General features: G+C 40.7%; 1 protein-coding gene across 1 annotated transcript; it reads left to right on the plus strand.

Moving 5' to 3' along the window:
- Positions 1-7,052: 7,052 nt before the first annotated feature.
- Positions 7,053-7,604, plus strand: LOC138887147 (uncharacterized). Its single transcript, XM_070168862.1, has one exon. It carries the CDS (start codon positions 7,053-7,055, stop codon positions 7,602-7,604), a length of 552 nt encoding a protein of 183 aa, XP_070024963.1.
- Positions 7,605-22,484: the final 14,880 nt, after the last annotated feature.

Below are 22,484 nucleotides of genomic sequence, written 5' to 3' on the forward strand. Positions count from 1 at the left end.
AAATGGGATCAGGTTGTACGCCGCCATGGAAATATATGAAATGGGATCGGGTTGCACGCCTACAACGAGGTATATGAAATGGGATCAGGTTGCATGCCTACAACGAGATACATGAAATGGGAGCGAGTTGCACGCCTGCAACGAGATATGTGAAATGGGATCGGGGTTGCACGCCTGCAATGAGATATGTAAAATGGGATAGGGTTTTATGCTTGCAATAAGATATATGTAATGGGATCGGGTTTCGCGTCTGCAACGAGATACACGAAATGGGATCGGGTTGCACGCCTGCAACGAGATGTGAAATAAAAGTGAACTCTGTATTTGTTTTCCCTGTCCTTGTTAGTAATTGAATTTTGGTTTCTTTTTATTCCTCTTGATATTTTGTTGTTATCTGTTACTCCCCGTAACATGTTTCCCCTAACCTATTTTAATTGTGATTATCTGCTTCTATTTCCGTTGTATATGACTTAACTGCACAAGTTTATTGGTAGTCTGGTCCTAGCCTCTTCACTACTTCGCCGAGGTTAGGCTGGGCACTTACCAACACATGGGGTCGGTTGTGCTGATACTACACTCTGCACTCTTTTGTGCAGATCCTAGTGCTGTGGACTTTGGACCGCAGTGAGATTGCTGTTTCTTGTTCATCTGGCGACCCGAGGTAGTCCTGCAGGCGTTTGCAGGCCTTGGCATCACCTCCAATCTTTCTTTTATCCTGTTTCCTTTACTTATTTTAGAAACAGTGTATCTTTTATTTCTGTCAGACCTTTATTTGTAGTACTCTTAGACAGTCTATGAAGCTGTGACTTCAGTTCTGGGTAGTCTTGTTTAAACAGTTGTATTGGTTATACTCAGTAATTTTATTATTTTTCTTCCGTTTGATATAAATTCCGATGTCTTTAAGTTATTGCTCATAATTTCTGGAAAAGGATTAAAATGGGAAAAAGGTAATTTGTTCAAACAGACGGCTTGCCTAGCTCACACTAGTAAGCTCCATCACAACTCCCGAGGGTAGGAAATCCGGGTTGTGACAGGGTTAGTCCCAAAAAAGGTAGATCTAGGTGGGTCTTTCTAATAGGTTAGATATTTTAATTTCAATCAATAAGAAAGTGCCACGTAGAATTTAAATAATTATTTTTTAAATTCAGCATTGACCTAATGATCAAAAGGCATAAGTGAACCAAAAAGGTGGATGGAAGGGTATTTTTAGCCCAATTGGTGGATGAAGGATAATTTTAGACCTTTTTCAATTGTTTAGGGGTATTTTTGACCCTTCTCCATTCTGAAAATCTAGATCTAAGAGAAGTGAATGTCATGTTGCTATTTATGTATGCGCTATCCGAGCATGGCCAAATATCCCCGGGTATTGGGTGTTTGCTTATGTTTCACTTGTATAACGCATGACAGACATGTGTTATACCTATTCAATTTTCAGTTAGAGTTATCTGACTTCCTGAAATGGTTTTCCTGCAAATTATACTACTACATACTATAGCGCATTCTGAAAATATGGTACATTGTACTTATTTATTGTGACGACCCCAATCTCGCTCCATAAGATGTCGTGATGGCACCTAAGCCTAACACGCATGAAGAATTTAGCGGAAATAGTAATAAAACTTTCAATTTAAATTAATAGCTATCATAAAAAGGACTTCACAATACAACTGAACATAATACCCGAAATCTGGTGATACCGAGTCATAAGCTCTACATGAGTATACTGAAACAATCGTATACAATAGCATCTGTAAAAAGAGAATGAAATAGAAACTAGATAAAGGGTGGCTCCAAGGCTTGCGAATGACGGAAGGTATACCTTGAAGTCTCTGATCCAAGCTCAACTCACGGATGCCTAGTCTGGTATGAAGTACCTGGATCTACAAAAAAAGATGTACGGAAGCGTATTATGATACACCACAACGGTACCCAGTAAGTATCAAGCCTAACATCGGTAAAGTAGTGACAAGGTCAGGTCAAGATACCTAGTGGAATAAACAAAGAAACTGAACAGGTATAGTACAGTATAATAATGGAAATAATGAAAATGATATAATGAAAAAATATAACAAGAATAGCTACACTAAAATTAAGGCAATTAAGACATCACAGAAGAAAACACATAATAACAATGCCACGGAAACTATGCAAACAAAACAGAAGTGACATAAATAAAAGGTATCAACAAGAATCACTACCGAAGTACCACGTCGTACTCTCATTTCACAAATTAAATCACATTTTGTAACGACCCGCCAAGTCGTTTCATGAGTTACCACTCTGTTTTCCCCATTTCTTCTTCTTATTGTCTTGTTCAGCGATATTATGTGATATCGGGTTGGTTGGTTCGGGTTCGGAGAGGTTTCGGAAAGGAATGAGACACTTAGTATCTTTTGAGTAAGCTTAGGTTGGAAAAGTCAACCGGATGTTGACTTATGTAAAAAAGGGCTCGGATGTGAATTCCAATGGTTCGGCTTAGGAGCGTGATCGAAATGTGTTTTGGAGGTCCGGAGTAGATTTAGGCTTGAATTGGCAAAATTAGAATTTTGGCGTTTTCCAGTAGATAGTTGAGATTTTTATATAAGGGTCGGTATGGAATTCCGGAAGATGGAGTAGGTCCATCGTGTCATTTGTGACGTGTGAGCAAAATTTCAGGTCATTCGGACGAGGTTTGATAGACTTTTTGATAGAAAGCGGAATTAGGAAGTTTTTGGAATTCTTAGGCTTGAATCCGATGTCAATTTGGTGTTTTGATGTTTTTTTGAGTGTTATAAAGATTGAAACAAGTTTGAATGATGTTATGGGATATGTTGGCATGTTTGGTTGAGGTCCCGAGGGCCTCGGGTGAGTTTCGGTTTGTTAAACGGATCAATTCATGTTGGAAAAAGTTGCAGAAAAATCTGTTGTTGGGTTGCAGGCATTTGGCCTTCGCGTTCGCGAAGGGTTAGGATGTTTGGACTTTGCGTTCGTGATGGGTGTCTCGCGTTTGTGAAGGGTCAGGATCTGTGTGCTTCACATTCGCGTAGCTGTAGCCGCGTTCGCGAAGGTTTGGTCGGCTGAGGCATCGCATTCGCGAGGGGTCTTCCGCATTCGCGTAGGAGGATTTTGGTCAAAGGAAATTTTGTGCTTCGCAAACGCGAGGCTTTGACCGTGTTCGCGAAGAAGGAATTCAAATCGCTGGGCAGAATGTTTAAAAGGCCATTTTCGCGATTTTTGGCCATAGTTCACCATTTTTGAGTCGGTTTTGGAGCTTCTTGAGGGAGATTGAAGAGGGAATAAAAGAGAACTTCTTGGAAATAAGACTTATGGACTTAATACTCGATCCTATTGTGGTTTCTACCTAATTAAACATGAAATTTGAGAGATTTGAAGCCTAAAATTGGGGAGTTAGGGCTTGGAAATTGAAGACATTAATTAAGGGATTTGAGGGGCCATTTGTGGTCAGATTTTAATATTCTTGGTGTGTACGAAGTCGTGGGAGGATAAGGATTCCATTGATCTGACTTTTATTTAATTTTGAGACGTGGGCCCGGGGTTTTTGTTGGACCAATTTCGGGATTTTTGGTATAATTTGATTATTTTCGCATGGGCTTCGGTCCCTTAACATATTCTAATGTTATGATTCTGATTTTCAGCACGGTGATAGTAGGCTATATAGTTGATATTTACACCTTAATATGACCATACTTCGTTGTTGTTTTATAGATAAATTGCCAACAAAAATGCTCTAAATTGTGTTCTTTTGTTTAGCAGGGAATATTATATGAGAGGAAGCAACATGGAGTGTTTTGGAGGCGATAATGTAAAGAAAAACGCCCACTCGAGAAGTACTCGAACACAAAGAAGCATAAATGGCCTGGGAAAGAAGGCCACCGTGACTGCGGTGAACTGCAGTAGATTAACAACGTAAGGCAGAAAGGCCAGCATTCACCGCGGTCGATCGTGGTTGACTGCGACCGCGGATGCACTGTTCACGCTGCTGGAAAGTTTGAGGACCAACATGTAAAATCGGGGAAACTTTTGTAAAACCCTTATATGCTTTAGAAACTCGCCCAAGATGGGGCTAAGCTGATTTTTAGACTACTTTTGGAGGCAAGAACACGAGTGAGAAGATCAACCAAACATTAGAGTTTTTCTATCCCCTTTTAATTCTTGCAATTTTACATTATGAACAATTTAGTAGTTTTCTCTTATTTTGTTATGAGTAGCTAAATACTTATCTAGGGTTGATGGAACCAATTGTTAGTTGAAGTTTTGACTCAAGTTGTTATAATTGAGCCGGATTTATGATATGATTGTTCAACTACATTTTGTATGGTGATTAATTGAATGGGACCTTGATTAATCGTGTCTAATTACCTTATATTGCTTGATAAAGAGTATTAGGTTAGACAGCTATTGAACAATACTACTTTTGGATAATTGAATAGATTCATTACTTGAAATTAAATGTGGGTTTAGAGATAACAAAGCTTTGGTGGGATAATTTAGAGTTGCACACATATTGTCAGCTAGAGTAGTTCGAGAGAATGCTCTAGTAAATTATTATAGTTGATCGAGAGATAATTACGATGACCCATAACTCTTAATCCTCATAGAGTATTACGGCGAGATTATAGCAGAAGAGTCAAGACCTAAACTAGCAATTGGGGAAATCATTGCCCTAGACCGTTTTTTACCATTGAATTAACTTTGTTTTAGCGTACTATTGTTTTTAATAGTAGTTGAAGTAGTTAAACAAAAATCCAATCTTTATTGATCAAAATTCCTGCATCTAGAGATTGATTAAGTTGATAATAACATTGTCGTAGAGTGTAATAGATAGGTTAGTTCCCTGAGGATTCAATTCCGGACTTAAAACCGGATTATATTTGCAGCGACCGCTTTATCCTTTAAAAGGCATAGTTAGGCATTATCAAATTTTGGCGCCGTTGCCGGGGAGCTAACGATGTTGTTTATTACAACTTAGAAGTAGTGTTAAAATTATTAGTCAAATCAATTTTCAAAGGTGTTAAATAATTTTCATTAAAATTCTAACGTTTGAACTCTTGTGGAATTCAGGTGTACGCCTAGAAATTCTTCGAGGACTGGAGAACTGCTTGAAGGACTTTCAGACCCCGAGAAAAATTCAAGGCTTCGAACCATGCCAACAAGAGGATCCAACAATCACAACAACCACACCAGCTTGAAATTAACATGGGTGATGTAGAGAACGTCAACGGAAACATCAGGTATGAGCCAGCTGACCCAAACATCAGAGTGGTGGCACCTCTTGTGCCAGAAGCTGCACTTTATGATTGGGCTCAACCCACAACTAACAACCTGGCAACTTCCATAGTTGTGCCCGCAATTCAAGCGGAGACATTCCAGATCACCAACAACATGCTGCATCTGCTACTGAATAAAGGATTGTTCTCTAGGTCACACATTGAAGACCCTCGGCAACATTTGAAAAATTTTCTATCAATTTGTGTAACTCAAAAGCAGCCAAATGTGACCCCAGAAGCTATTAAGCTATTACTGTTCCCGTTCTCTGTGGTTGGGGAAGCTTAGACTTGGCTGAATTCACTCCTAGTCAATTCCATTGTCACCTGAGAGAGTATAGCAGTTCCTGAATAAGTACTACCCGCCCAACAAGACTGCAAGGCAGATTGATGAAATATTGCAATATAAGCAGCAGTCAACTAAGACCTTGCAAGAAACATGGGAAAGATTTAAAGAGATGTTGGTGAAGTGTCCTCACCATGGAATTCCAGACCAGATGCTTGGCCAGAGATTCTACATGGGGTTAGCTGACAATCTAAAGGCCAATGTGGATGCTTCAGCTGGAAGTGCATTTTTGAGTAAGACATTCACCAAGTGCAAAGTCCTTCTTGACAAAATGTCCCAAAATTCGGGGTGGATGACTAGAGGTACAACACTGGCACCCATAGTGCATTCAGTTCCTCTTGACCCAAATAATTCGCATGTAGAGAACATGACCACACTCATGACTCAGATGAGTATTTTGACAAAGAAGATAGATGAGATGGGTACCAAACAGGTGCATATGGTTGACACGACAAATAGAGGACTGTGTACACCCTATGTTAGTCAGTCTTATGTGTCTTCATGGAGCGGAGAGGGTGAAAATCAAGGGGCAAGGGGAAGATATGAATTATGTTAACAACTTTGGGGGTCAGAGACAAGGAGGACAACAGTGGAGACCGGCACCAAATCAGCAATACAGACCCAACATGTCTCAGCCTGGGGGCATGCAAGCTCAAGGACAAATGGTGCCATACCACCAGAGATAATAGGGCTACCCACAGCAGAACCAGCAACAATTGACATATCAGCCACCTCCTCAGCAGCAAGATAACAACATGGTAGAAATCAGGGGAATGCTCCAGCAACTCATTGGGACAAATGGTAAGATGCAAGAAAAGTTGGCAGTACATGATTCAGCTATAAAGAACGTTGAAACTCAGTTGGGGCAGTTGTCTATGGCTTTAAACAACCTCCCCCAAGGAACATTGCCAGCGGATACAAATATTAACCCCAAGGAGCAAAACCCGAATCAGCTGATGGCAGTAAGTCTACGAAATGGGAGAGATTTAGACAAAGAGTAGGAGGTTGCACAAGCCAGCATAGAGATTACACCAGCCACTCCAATTCCACTAGAGGTAGATGAACCATCAAATCTGACTGAAGTGGTGGTTGAACAGGGTCAAGATGAAAAGGGTAAGGCTAAGGTAAATGAACAAGCTGCAGAATAGGTGGTGCTTCTTATGCCACAGAACCCCAACAGAGAGAAGCCAGCAAATAGTGCACAAAGGGTGATACCTGCACCATTCCCTCAGAGACTGGTAAAACAAAACAAGGAAGATCAATACAAGAAATTTACGGAGATGCTGCGTCAAATTCAGTTGAATATTCCTTTGATGAATGCCTTGAGGGAGATGCCAGGTTATGCGAAGATGATGAAAGACCTAATGTCACGGAAGTTTGATTTTTAGGACCTATCCATAGTAACTCTGACGCAGACCTACAGTGCAGTAGTGATCAAACCGATGGCTCAAAAGATGTCAGACCCAGGTAGCTTTACTATTCCATGCACGATTGGGAGTTATGCCTTTGCAAAAGCATTATGTGATTTGGGAGCCTGTATAAATTTGATGCCTCTGGTTGTATACACCAAACTGGGCATTGACAGAGCTAGACCGACTTCGATGCTGCTGCAGCTAGCTGACTGCACGGTAAAAAGGCCTACTTTGATTCTTGATGATGTGATGGTGCAAGTGGGGAAGTTTGTGCTCTCTGCAGACTTTGTTATTCTAGACTGTCAGGTAGATGAGGAGATACCTATCATTTTAGGTAGGCCATTTTTGGCCACTGGGAGAGCACTGATCGATTGTGAGACTGGGGAATTAAAAATGAGACTGAACGATGAAGATTTCATATTCAATGTTCTGCAATCTATGAGGAGACCCAATGAATATTCTAATTGCTCTCTAGTGGAGGTAGTGGATGTGATCCTGCAAGAAGATGATGTGACCCTGACTGCTAAAGATCCATTGGAGGCATGTTTGACAAATTTAGAAGAATGGATGGTGAAGGGTTAGCTGAGTAGGTCATGGCACTTGAAGGCCAAGGATTCTGGAAAAGGGAACCTCAGTTCGAGTCCCTTGAATTAGAAAAAAGGACTAAACCTCCAGCAAAGCCATCAGTAGATGAACCACCCAAGTTGGAGCTGAAGCCGCTCCCAGCTCACCTTAGGTACGTTTTCTTAGACCCCGATTCTACTTTGCCTGTTATTATATCATCTGGTTTGCTAGATGTGCAGGTAGAACAACTCTTACAGGTACTGCAGGAAAGCAAGACTGTCATTGGCTGGACCATGGCAGACATAAAGGGTATCAACCCAACCTTCTGTATGCACAAGATTCTCTTGGAAGAAGGGCAAAAACCTTCCAGAGAACATCAACGAAGGCTGAACCCGAACATGAAAGAGATAGTAAAGAAGGAAGTGATCAAATGGTTAGATGCGGGAATCATCTTCCCCATCTCTGATAGCAATTGGGTCAGCCCTGTCCAATGTGTGCCGAAAAAAGGGCGAATGACTGTTGTGCAAAATGAGAACAATGAGTTTATCTCAACTCGTACAGTCACGGGATGGAGGATTTGTATGGATTACCGAAAATTGAACACAACCACCCGGAAGGACCACTTTCCCTTGCCTTTCATTGACCAAATGTTGGACAGGCTGGCTGGGCAATCGCACTTCTGCTTCTTGGATGGATATTCGGGGTACAATCAGATATCAATAGCCCCCAAAGATAGAGAGAAAACATCCTTCACTTGTCCGTATGACATCTTCGCCTTTCGGAGAATGCCTTTTGGGATTTGCAATGCACCAGCGACATTTCAACGGTGTATGTTAGCCATTTTCACAGACATGGTGGAGGATATTATGGAGGTTTTTATGGATGATTTCTCTGTGGTGGGAGATTCATTCGAGGACTATCTTCACAACTTAAGAAGAGTGCTCAAAAGATGTGTGGAGACAAATTTAGTGTTGAACTGGGAGAAGTGTCATTTTATGGTACAGGAAGGGATAGTCCTGGGACATCGAGTGTCCAGTAAAGGAATTGAGGTCGACCATGCTAAGGTTGACGTGATTGAAAAACTACCACCACCCACTTCAGTCAAGGAGGTGAGAAGTTTCCTAGGGCATGCGGGTTCTACAGGAGATTCATAAAAGATTTCTCCAAAATTGCTAACCCATTATGCAAACTTCTTGAAAAGGATCACCCCTTTGTGTTTTCTAATGATTGCAGGTTGGCATTAGAGGAGCTGAATAAGAGATTGGTGACTGCACCCATCATTGTTGCACCCAACTGGGAGTAACCATTTGAGCTCATGTGCGATGCAAGTGAATATGCCATAGGAGCAGTCTTGGGGCAGCGAAAGGGTAAACTGATGCACCCGATTTATTATGCAAGCAGAACGCTAAGCGGTGAACAATTCAATTACACTGTGACGGAAAAGGAGATGTTGGCTGTTGTTTTTGCATTCGACAAATTCAGGTCATACTTGATTGGATCGAAAGTTATTGTTTACACTGACCATGTAGCAATTAGGTACCTGATAGAAAAGAAGGAGTCAAAGCCACGCTTGATTCGCTGGGTTCTTCTGTTACAAGAATTCGATCTGGAAATACGTGACCGAAAAGGGACAGAGAACCAAGTATCTGACCACCTCTCAAGGATGGAAGGAGCTGAAAAGAAGGTAGAGGTTGAGGATATAACAGAGACATTCCCGGATGAACAGTGACTGGCAATGACCATGGAGGAGGCACCTTGTATACTGATATTGCTAATTATTTAGCAAGTGGTATTGTACCTTATGAACTCTCCTCAATTCAAAAGAAAAAGTTCTTTCGTGATTGTCAGTATTATTATTGGGATGAACCTCTATTGTTTAAAATATGTGTAGATAACATGATCTGGCGGTGTATCCCTGAGAAAGATCAACATTCTATTTTGCAGGCTTGCCATGCTTCACAATATGGTGGACACTTTGGAGGAATTCGGACAACAACTAAGGTGTTGGATTCAGGCTTGTACTGGCCTACTCTGTTCAAGGATGACCATGCTTAGATTAAAAGCTGCGATGATTGCCAAAAGATTGGCAACATATCTCGTAGACACGAGATGCCAATGACTACAATTCAAGTGGTGGAGATTTTTGACTTATGGGGGATTGACTTCATGGGGCCATTCGACACCTCGTATGGTAAAAAGTACATATTGGTAGCAGTTGACTATGTCTCCAAGTGGGTCAAAGCAGTGTCTCTCCCGACCAATGATGCAAAAGAGGTACTAGGCTTTCTAAAGAAGAACATTTTCACCCGTTTTGGTACCCCAAAAGCTATACTCAGTGATGGCGGAACCCAGTTCTGCAATAGAGCATTTGCACGGCTGTTGGAAAAATATGGAGTTCATCATAAAGTGACAACCCCGTACCACCCACAATCGAGCGGGCAAGTTGAAGTGTCCAATAGGGAGATTAAAAGCGTCCTCACAAAAATAGTGAATGCAACAAGGAATGACTGGGCAAAGAAATTGGATGATGCATTGTGGGCGTACCGCACAGCCTTCAAAACCCTAATTGGTATGTCACCGTACAAGTTGGTGTTTGGCAAGGCATGCCACCTCCCAGTTGAGCTAGAGCATAAAATACTTTGGGCATTGCAGTAGTTAAACTTAGACATGGAGACAACAGGGACTAACAGAATAACTGGGTTACATGAACTCGAGGAATTCTGGTTCTAGGCCTTTGAGAGTGCTAGATTATACAAAGAAAGGATGAAATTAATGCATGATAAGCACATCTTGGATCAAAACTTCAAACCCGGAGATCTAGTATTGTTATACAACTCGAGATTGATATTGTTCCCAGGTAAGTTAAAGTCCCGATGGTCAGGACCCTTCAGAGTGGTGCAATTGTTCTTAAGTGGAGCTGTAAAGATTGAATCAGAAGATGGGACAAATAGGTTCATAGTAAATGGGCAAAGGTTGAAACATTACCTTGGAATGGCTGAAAAAAAAAGGGATAGAGTAGTAATCACTTTGTAAGAGCCCCAGTACGCGAATGAAGAGTGATAATCAAATGCTTGCATCGTGCTGCGACGTTAAATTAAGCGCTCCGTGGGAGGCAACCGACGAGTGTTGTTGTTAGTGTGTTCAAAAAACAAAACGCTAGCACCGCGACCGCGGTAAACCGCGGTGGAAGGCAAACATTTTGCCTCGAATTTTTCATCTCACCGCAGTTTACCGCGGTGGACTGTGGTAAACCGCGATGAGGTGTAAACTTTCTACCTCATGATTTTAAACCCACCGCGGCCGTGGTGGACCGTGGTCGACTGCGGTGGGTACCAGGTATTTTAATTTTTTTTTTGCATTTTTCTTTTCTCTTTTCTTCCTCTTTTAATTGCAAAACCCAAAACCCCCCTCTTAAACCCAAAATACCCGATCCCCTCCCCCAAATTTTCAATCTCTCCCTCTCTCTAAACCCTAACCACCCAAATACTCTCTTCTTCTTCTTCTTCTTCCCTCATACTAACATCCCCCACCTCCATTCCTCTCACCCATTCTTCAACTACGGTATGTTCCTTACCTCTTCCCTCTCTTTTCTTTGGTATTGTGTTGTAGTTTATGCAGTTTTATGTTGTGTTGGTATGTAATTGTTGGCATATTTGTTTTCTTCTTATTTTTGCTTTTAAATTTCATTTTTGAGTTTGATTGGTGAAAGGATTGTGCATTGCATGTTTGAAAAAGTGTTTATTGGTGGGTGATTGAATGAAGTGAGTGTGTGGTGTGGTAGTATACTTGATTGGGGAGGAGCTTTGATGTACCCATGAGGGCTATATGTGTTTGGATAGTGCCCTGCTCACAAGGTGTTTGGGAAATTGCTCTAATGGAGATATAAGGAGCAATTGTGACATGGTTATGGTGAAGTTTGAGTAACCATCAATAATCACATATTTTGTGCACTCACTAATAGGCGTTTTGTTTTATGACAGGTACAATGAGTTCTTCCAGGAAGAGACGAAACATCGGACCCTCCACTAGCGGACCGGGAGGCTCCTTACAAGCTAGGAGCCAAGCCAGTGCACCTCAGTTTGATAGCACCCGGTTTGTATCCAAATCAGTAGAGGATAGGTACAACCAGAAAGAAGCTAAGAAGTTGCAACCTGAGGTGCACATTGAACGAACGGCTTTGGAGGTGGAATGTCCCAATATGTTTATTGAGCTGAGGCGGTGTCAGCTGGACATCTTCTTCGAGGTACCGGAGGAGGCTAATGTTCAACTAGGAAGGGAGTTCTATGCGAACTTGCCAGAACATGAGAATGGGGTTGTGACGGTGCGCAACACCCCGGTAAATGCATCCCTCGACACCATCCATAGGGTATACAGGCTTCCAGTGTTTAGGGGTGAATTTGATCCTTATCGTACTTTTAGCGGTACACGGGCCTTGTGGGGATATCTTCTCGATACTATTTGTGTGTCGGACGGAGAATACCTATGGATCAAGCACAGGATTACTCTCAACTCCCACTGTCTGAATTGGGAGGCTAAGTGTTGGGTCACCATTGTCAACAGTCGATTGTTGCCATCCAGCAACACGGCAGATGTTAATCTACCACGAGCGTCCGCAATCCACTATTTCATGTCCCACAATGATTTTGATGTGGCCCGGCTCATCCATGAAGAGATGTTCATTAGATCACCTAAGCTAACAAAGGGCCACTACTTCCCTTCACTGATCACCCGGCTGTGCCGTATTGCTCGAGTCCCTGAAGACCTTCGGGTTGATGGGAGATTGCCACTAAAAGCCCCATTCCAGGCGAGAAAAATTGGAATTGGACGAGAGCCGGTGGTGAATGTTGATGACTATGATGATGATTCAGCTGATGATGATAATGATGCTGAGGTAGTTGCGGTTCCTCCTTCTCTGAGAGTTGATGTAGCAGGCCCATCACAGCCACGCCGGAGCATTCGTATGACATCTTTGGAGCAGGATATGGCTGGTTTGCGTACCTCAGTCACTGATTTGGGTGCCCGTGTTGATGCGGTGGCTGAGAGGCAAGTGAAGTCGGAGAAGAAATTCTTGGGCTGGTTGAGAGCGCTGGGACGTGCATGCAACGTGAACCCAAACATTGTCTCCAATCAGGAGTGAGCCTTCAGGGAAGTTCCTTAACCTTACTGTTCTTTAAATTTTTAAGCCATGGGGACATGTCTTCATTTTAAGTGTAGGGTGGAGGATACTTCATTGTATGTTTGTAATTGTAACAATTGACTGTTTGATTTTGCTTGTTTTGTCTTGCTTTGATTGTTTTGATGTAGAGTAATAGTTCATTAGGAAAGCTAAAATAGTAAGTGACTTGTCCCGACGATGGATCTCTTTCGGCGGGGTTCTTGAGGGACTAAGTCGAAAAAAAAATTGGAATATGGAGACTCTTCCTGATGACGGATCCTTTAGACAATTTTCTTGAGGGAAGTTAGTCTAGAGAAAATACCAAAAAGATTTTTATTTTTAGGTAGTGTAGTAACTTCCCCTTGGTTTTTCTTTGGGCCACGGTTCTTTTCCAAGGATTTAGCTTGAACCGGGTATAGGTAGTTTTTATTTATTTTTGTTCTTTTAGTTTTTAGAGTAGGACTAATGGGCTACGAGCTAAATTCGAAGGAAAACCCTTAGCGTTGATACACCTGAGCACAATAGACACTAGAGTATAACGCCTAGCTTCATTGGTTGAATCCTGTTAGAGTGCCTTAAAATTGTACGTTTGTATCTAACTTGACACTCAAAAGAGAATGTCTTGATAAACCAATCCGGAGTGAGTCATGTGCCATGTGTGTGTGAGTTTTACTGTGTTCCATGTTTCATATTTGATGCCTAGAACTTGCCCTGTGTGTTTGCAAAGCAAAATAGTAGTTTATTTCAGTTTTAGAAGTGATATAGGCATTTCTTTGTTGAGCCAGACATATAAAGTAAATCCACCTAAATGCAATACATCTTAGTTAACCCAGTTGAGCCTATAAGCCTATTTCTTTGGCAACCACATTGCGAACCTTACCCAATTGTTTGAATAGCCTGCCGTTTGAACCCTTTTACCTCCCAATAAGCACTTGAATGGTAGTGGAAATATGCAAAAGCAAAAGTGTGGGGTGGTGGTTTGGTTTTTTAGTGGAACCATTGAGATAGAGAAAAGGTATGGAATTTTGAAGCATAAAAGAAAAAGCACCATGAAAAAAAAAGAAAAAAATATGGGTTATAAATAAATATAATGGTTGATAAGTGGTGGCTTATACAAATTGCACCTAATGGATGGGGATGTTTTAAACAAATGAAGTGGAGTGTTTGGTTGGCACAACTATGATCTTTAAGTTTAATGTAATTGTATTAAAAGTGCATAGGGAGGTTAGTCACTATATCTAAATATATCCTGCCCGTCCCTTAGCCTACATTACAACCAAGTAAAGTCCTATTGATCTTAGACTGAATGGGCTCAATTAGTAAAGTATTACACTACGGGCAAACCTATGGTGCATCTTTGTGGCATATGAACGTTCTTTCTGAGAGTGAGTGAATTTTGTCTATCTTAGTTCCTACTTGTTCTATTTATCATTATATGTGGAACTACTCTCTTGTTTGATGTGAGGGCATGTGATTCAAAAAGGAAAGGTAAGTCTTGACTCTTGTATAGAGTAGTTTGAGTAAGTGCAAATGTTGCATAGTACAAAAGGTTTGACTCTTGAGGTAAAGGTTGTTCACTACTAGGTGCAACTTTTGTAAAATGTTCATGGTGTTAGTCATTAAGGGAAAAGCTTAGGGAAGGAATTTTGATGGAGTGTGGAGGATTGCTCGAGGACTAGCAATAATTTTAGTGTGGGGTGTTGATATTAGGCTATATAGTTGATATTTATACCTTAATATGACCATACTTCGTTGTTGTTTTATAGATAAATTGCCAACAAAATGCTATAAATTGTGTTCTTTTGTTTAGCGGGAAATATTATATGAGAGGAAGCAACATGGAGTGTTTTGGAAGCGATAATGTGAAGAAAAATGCCCACTCGAGAAGTATCCGAACACAAAGAAGCATAAATGGCCTGGGCAAGAAGGCCACCACGACTGCGGTGAACCGCGGTAGATTAACAACGTAAGGCAGAAAGGTCAGCGTTCACCGCGGTCGACCTTGGTTGAACGCGACAGCGGTGCACTGTTCACGATGCTGGAAAGTTTGAGGACCAAGGTGTAAAATCGGGAAAACTTTTGTAAAACCCTTATATGCTTTAGAAACTTGCCCAAGATGGGGCTAAGTTGATTTTTAGACTACTTTTGGAGGCAAGAACACGAGTGAGAAGATCAACCTAACATTATAGTTTTTCTATCTCCTTTTAATTCTTGCAATTTTACATTATGAGCAATTTAGTAGTTTTCTCTTATTTTATTATGAGTAGCTAAATACTTATCTAGGGTTGATGGAACCAATTGTTGGTTGAAGTTTTGACTCAAGTTGGTATAATCGAGCCGGATTTATGATATGATTGTTCAACTACATTTTGTATGGTGATTAATTGAATGGGACCTTGATTAATCGTGTCTAATTACCTTATATTGCTTGAGAAAGAGTATTAGGTTAGACAACTATTGAACAACACCACTTTTGGGTAATTGAAGAGATTCATTACTTGAACTTAAAAGTGGGTTTAGAGATAACAAAACTTTGGTGGGATAATTTAGAGTTGCACACATATTGTCAGCTAGAGTAGTTCGAGAGAATGCTCTAGTAAATTATTGTAGTTGATCAAGAGATAATTACGATAACCCATAACTCTTAATCCTCATAGAGTATTATGGCGAGATTATAGCAGAAGAGTCAAGATCTAAACTAGCAATTGGGGAAATCACTGCCCTAGACCTTTTTTTACCATTGAAGTAACTTTGTTTTAGCATACTGTTGTTTTTAATAGTAGTTGAAGTAGTTAAAAAAACAATCTTTATTGATCAAAAATCTTGCATCTAGAGATTGATTGAGTTGATAATAACATTGTCGTAGAGTGTAATAGATAGATTAGTTCCCTGAGGATTCGATTCCAGACTTAAAATCGGATTATATTTGCAGCGATCGCTTTGTCCTTAAAAAGGCATAGTTGGGCGTTATCACACGGCAGAGGCCGTACATTTAGGCATGCTCAGTCAGCTCGCCCAGGTTATCATGGGGCATCATCGGGTCATGGTTCTCACAGTTCTCATTAGGGCCATTCATCACTTAGTTCCCTTCTAGCCCAGAGTTTGTCCCGTGCTCCATCTGTTCTGGGCTCTTCTATACCAGGTGCATCTGCTAGTCATCCCGGTGCTAGGGGTTCCTTTTAGTCCCCATCTCCAGCACCGGGAGTTGTTAGGAGTGTGGAGAGTTTGGGCATATGAGGAGGCAGTGTCCTTGTCTTCTTAAGGGTTCGTCTCAGCAGAGGGGTCAGCCATCGACTTCAGCTCCAGTTACTTCACCACCCTCTCAGGCAGCTAGGGGTGGGGGTCAGTTAGCTAAGGTCTCCCCAGAGGGGGAGGTCGATTAGGTGGTGGTCAGACCCATTTGTATGCACTCCCAGCCAGACCAGATGTTATTGCTTAAGATGCTATGATTACAGGTATTGTCTCAGTCTACCGCAGAGATGCCTCTGTATTATTTGATCCTGGTTCTACTTTTTCATATGTGTCATCATACTTTGCTCATTATTTGGATACACCTTATGAGTCTCTTGTTTCATCTATTCGTGTATCTACTCCGGTGGGCGATACTATAGTTGTGGACCGTGTATATCGATCGTGTGTGGTGACTATTGGGGGTCTGGAGACCCGAGTGGACCTATTGTTGCTTTGTATGGTGGACTTTGATGTGATATTGGGCATGGATTGGCTATCTCCATGTTGTAATATATTGGACTGTCATGCTAAGACAGTGACATTGGCTATGCCTGCTATACTACGGATTGAGTGGCGAGGTTCGATCGATTTTGTCCCCAGTAGGGTGACTTCATTTCTGAAGGCCTAGCGGATGGTTGGGAAGGGTTGTCTTTCATATTTAGCCTTTGTGAGGGATGTCAGTGCAGAGACTCCCAGTATTGGTTCTGTTCCTGTTGTGAGGGATTTTCCCGATGTTTTTTCTGCAGGCCTATCGGGCATGCCACCAGACAGGGATATTGATTTTGATATTAATCTGGTGTTGGGAACTCAGCCCATTTCTATTCCATCGTATCATATGGAACCGACGGAGTTAAAAGAGTTGAAGGAGTAGTTTCAGGAACTCCTTGATAAGGGGTTTATTCGGCCAAGTGTGTCGCCTTGGGGTGCGCCTGTTCTATTTGTGAAGAAAAAAGATGGCACAATGAGAATATACATTGATTATAGTAAGTTGAACAAAGTTACAATCAAAAACAAGTACCCATTGCCTCGCATTGATGATTTATTCGACTAGCTTCAGGCAGCGAGGGTGTTCTCCAAGAGTGATCTCCATTTTGGGTATCACCAGCTGAAGATCAGGGACTCGGATATTCTTAAGACAGCTTTCAGGACCCGATATGGTCATTATGAGTTCCTTGTGATGTCTTTTGGGCTGACCAATGCCCCAGCAACGTTCATGCATTTGATGAACATCGTGTTTCGGCCTTATCTTGTCTCATTTGTGATTGTTTTCATTGATATATTCTGGTATACTCGCATAGTCAGGAGGAGCACGCGGAGCATTTGAGAGTGGTGCTGTAGAGGTTGAGGGAGGAGAAGCTGTATGCAAAGTTCTCCAAGTGTGAGTTTTGGCCAGTCCAGTGGCATTCTTGGGCCACATGGTGTCCAGTGAGGGTATTCAGGTTGATCCGAAGAAGATAGAGGCGGTTCATAGTTGTCCCAAACCGTCCTCAGCCACAGAGATTCGCAGTTTTCTTGGATTGGCGGGTTATTACCATTGGTTTGTTCAGGGATTTTCATCTATAGCATCACCCTTGACCAAGTTGACTCAGAAGGGTGCTTTATTCAGGTGGTCGGATGAGTATGAGGCGAGCTTTTAGAAGCTCAAGACTGCTTTGACCACAGCTCTAGTATTGGTTTTGCCATCAACTTCAGGTTTATATACAGTGTACTGTAATGCTTCGAGAGTTGGTATTGGGTGTGTGTTGACGCAGAAGGGTAGAGTTATTGCTTATGCTTCTCGTCAATTGAAGCCCCATGAGAAGAACTACCCCGTTCATGATATAGAGTTGGCTTCCATTATGGTGGGATTTTGGATTCTTGGTATGTACGAACTCGTGGGAGTATAAGGATTCCATTGATATGACTTTTATCGAATTTCGAGACGTGGGCCCGGGGGTCGGGTTGGACCAATTTCGAGATTTTTTATATAATTTAATTATTTTCACATGGGCTTCGTTCCCTTATCATATCCTAATGTTATGATTCTGATTTTGGGTAGATTCGACGCGAGTTGAGGCCGAGTCGAGAGGCAAGGGCGTCGCGGAGTAGTATTTCATCCGGTTTGAGGTAAGTAACCATTGTAAATCTGGACCTGAGGGTATAAAACCCCGATGTTTCGTATTGTTTTGATAAATGAGGTGACGTACATGCTAGGTGACGAGCGTGTGGGCGTGCACCAGTAGGGATTGTGACTTGGCCCATCCCGTAGAGACTATTACGCCACGTATTTGATTTGAAATCTTATGACATTCCGTATTTTTGAGATTGATACTATATTTTGGGTTGTACTCCATGTTTGGGACCTTGTGCCGACCTGTTTAGACCCTTACGAGTATTTTTACTATTTTTCTCACTCTATTTGTTTTGAAAGCATATCCTCAGTCATGTTTTACCTATTTATTATTTTAATCCGATTTTATCACTCAACTTTTTAATATATGAAAACCGTTTGGGCTGAGTTCCTTGATTTTTACTAATATGCCTGAGTGGCTGTGAGGTTAATGACTAAGAGAGGTTGAGGACCTAATGGTTAGGATTATATATATATATATATATATATATATATATATATATATATATATATATATATATATATATATATATATATATTATGGATAAGGCTGCACGATGCAACAATATTATATATATTATGGATCGTGCTGCATGCCGTAACGATACATATATGGATCAGGCTGCACACCGCAGCGATATATATATTGGATCGGGCTACGCGCCGTAGCGATATGACGCTTGGGCTATATGAGCCCCTCCGGAGTTTGTACCCCCCCAGTGAGTGTATTTGACTATAAATTATTTATCGGGCTGAACGTCGCAGCGGTTACTATGATTATTAATATTATGAGATATTATTGAGCCAGAGTGCTGAGTGTGAGTACTATTGACGAGAGCTGAGTCACGAGTGACTTAGAGGCTTACCTGAGAGGCTATATTGTGAGTGATACCTTGCTCGAGGGCTTGTTTATGACATTTTGATGTTTTCACTTTTCTTTTATACTAAGCCTCTGTTAAAAGATGTTGAATAAATTATTTCAAAATATTTCAATTGAAACTAAAGTTTTTACGAAGTAACTGGCTATTAAACTGTTGAGTTTGACCTGATATTCTGTTGAACACTCTTATATGGTTTTTAACTGCTCGTCACTGCAATCAGACCTTATTTACTTTAGTTACTTATTGAATTGGCGTACTTACGTTTCTCCCTACACCTTGTGTGCAGATCCGGGTGCTCGGACATCAGAGTGAGAGCTTCCATCACTCTCAGAGCTTAATCGGAGACTACAAGGTAGCTACACGGCGTTCGCAGCGCTACTTTCCTCCTTCCTATCTTAGTTTTCTTGTTATTTCAGACCTATGATGTATTATTCAGTCAATTTGGGTTGTATTTAGAGGCTCTTGAGTTGTGACACGGGATTGTTGGGTTGTGTTGGTATATTTTGTACTATTTTTGCATATTTTCTGTTGATTTATATATTTCATATGAGAATTTGAGACTTGATCAGTTCTAAAAAATGGTTTAATAAAAAGAATTAAATGTGGTTAATATTGGGTTGGCTTGCCTAGTACTGTGATAGGCGCCATCACGACCGAGGTATTTGAGGTCGTGACACATTCTTTCCTTATACCACCGCGGGAGCCTTTCATTTAGTTTTGAAAATTATTTTTCCGAAATAGCTACCCGCATTTTAGCCCACCTTATCACACTTCATGACTTCAAGTAGTTCCTCTAGCAACATGTGTATCAAGCCACCTTATCTTACAACATGCGTATCAACCTCAATTCTTATACCACCGCATACGTATCAATATCACAACGTATCACAAATTGCACCTCAAGTGACCAAAACTACAACTTGCCAAAGAAGTCAATAACAATAACAACAAATAACAATAAATATTCCAACTTTGCCTCAATTTGAGTCAATAACAATAAATAGCTCATGGCTGAACCACAATATGTACAAGAGTCTCAACAATAGCAGCCGAAGTTAAATCTCAACAAGAATGGTATTTCAATAATTTACAACTTTGCCTCAATTTGAATCACGACCTTTATAACTTCAATACCATAATTCAACAATAAGATATTCCAAGAAATAACAACTTGAAGTACGGTAACTCAACAGTTAAATAATTAACAAGGAAATGAGAGAATAATAACTTCAACAAATCATGTAAAAACAAATAACACGTAAGAGATGAGAAAAGTATTTACAATGTCAAGTAAATCACGTAAGGATAGATTAACAATGATGAAGATAATTTTTTATGACAATTTAATTAAAGACATGAAAAGAATCTACATAATTTTAACCGGTCAATTACTATATTTAGCCAGTATACCCACTAGACACTTTGTGTACACGGCCTTCACGTACCACAATTAACACAAAATAACACCAATCCTAAGGGGTAATTCCCCCATGAAAAGTTAGGCAAGACACTTACTTCAAAACACGCTAACTTAATCCACTAGTAAACCTTTTCCGTGATTATCCAAATTCGAGCGGCTCGAATCTAGCCAAAATAACTTTATACCATAAATACAAACCTTAGGAAATTATTACGAATAATAAAGTCGCAATCTTTAAAAAAATCAAAAAGTCAACCCCGGGCTCGCATCTCGGAACCCGACCAAACTTATAAAATCCGAACACTCATTCGATAATGAGTCCAATTACACTAAAATTACTCAATTCTCATCTCAAATGGACCTTCAAAACCTCAAACTATAGTCAATGAAGTTTTTACATTTTTTCCCAACTTTCTAACCAATAACACTAATTAAATGGTAAAATCAATGATGGGTTCATGTAAAATAATCAAATCTGAGTTAGAATCGCTTACCCCAATCAACTGCTTGTTAATCTCTTAAAAAAGGCCCAAAACGAGATGTCTAGCTTAAAAGATGAAAAATAGAACAAAACCCTCGATTTTGAAATTAAATACACTTGCCCAGTCATTGCCTTAAGCGATTGCAAAAACACACACGCGATCGCGAAGAACAAATTCTCCCAGCTCACAAAACCTCCTACGCGATCACGACAGCTCAGTTGCGAACCAGATGACTAGCTTCCTCAACTTATGTGATCACGTCCCAGGCCACGCGATCGCGAAGAACATCGCGTGCCTCAGCCCCAACCTCACCTTCCTTAAACACGAATGCGATTCACAAACTCCTCAAACACAACGATTGCATCCCTTACTCCGTGAATGCGAAGAGTAAAATTCCATCTGCCACAAACTACTCTACCAATCGTGGAACATCCTCCGTGAACGGGATGAAGGAAACTAGACTCAGAAAACCAGCAATCCCATTTCAAGAACAATTGGTCCGAACTCAATCTGAAACACACCCGGGGCCCCTAGGACCCCATCCGAACATACCAATAAGTCCTAAAACATGATACGAACTCGCTCGAAGCCTCAAATTATATCAAACAACACTAAATCATGAATCGCACCTCGATTCAAGCCTAAGGAACTTATGGACTTCCAACTTCTAAAACTAATGTCGAAACATACCAAACCAACTCCAATTAACTTCAAATTTTGCACATAAGTCATAATTGACACAACAGACCAATTTTAACTTTTGGAACTAATATTCAGACCCGATATCAATAAATTCAACTCTCAGTCAAACTTCTTAACCTTCCAAACCTTCAACTTTCTAACTTTAGCCAATTCAAAATGTAACGAGCTACGGACCTCCAAATCAATATCCGGATACGCTGCTAAGTCTAAAATGACTATACAAAGCTATTAGAACTATCAAACTCCGTTCTAGAATTATCTACACAAAAGTCAATCTCCGAACAATGCTTTCAATGTAAACTTCCAACTTTGGGACTAAGTGTCTCATTTTACTCCGAAACTCGTCCGAACCAAAACCAAATACCCCCGCAAGTCACATAACCATAATATAATATAGAGGATATAATAAACAGGGAAAAGGGGCTAAAATACTCAAAATGGTCGGCCGGGTAGTTACATTTACGTACTCATTTTTTCCAACTCTTCGCGTTTGTCACATTTTTTCATCTTCATCTATTTTTTTAATCTTTCAATAATGATGGATGAGAGAAAAATTAAGGTTGCATTAAAATTGTGTTGGAGGAGAAATAGATGCACTATAGTTGTTGCCACTTTTAAGAGAGTAGCACACATTGGTCTCTTATGCACAAAATGTGGTTAATAGGCATTTGGTAAACCTTAAGGTGCATTTCCATATTCAGTTACTCCACCAGGTATGGCTAGTTATGAGAATTCAGTATTTATAATAGTGAAAGTTTGCAAGATTTTTAAGATCACCGGACGAATTTAGGGGTTTAGCCGCGATAAGTATGCTTGAAATATATTTTATCTCAAAAACTGTGAAACGTAAAGAAATTTCATGTACTCTGACAAACACTTATCCGTATGAGGATTTTTAGAGCTTTTTAATTCAAACA

The sequence above is a fragment of the Nicotiana sylvestris genome, chromosome 3 (assembly GCF_000393655.2).
Source record: "Nicotiana sylvestris chromosome 3, ASM39365v2, whole genome shotgun sequence".
NCBI classification, from domain to species: Eukaryota; Viridiplantae; Streptophyta; class Magnoliopsida; order Solanales; family Solanaceae; genus Nicotiana; species Nicotiana sylvestris.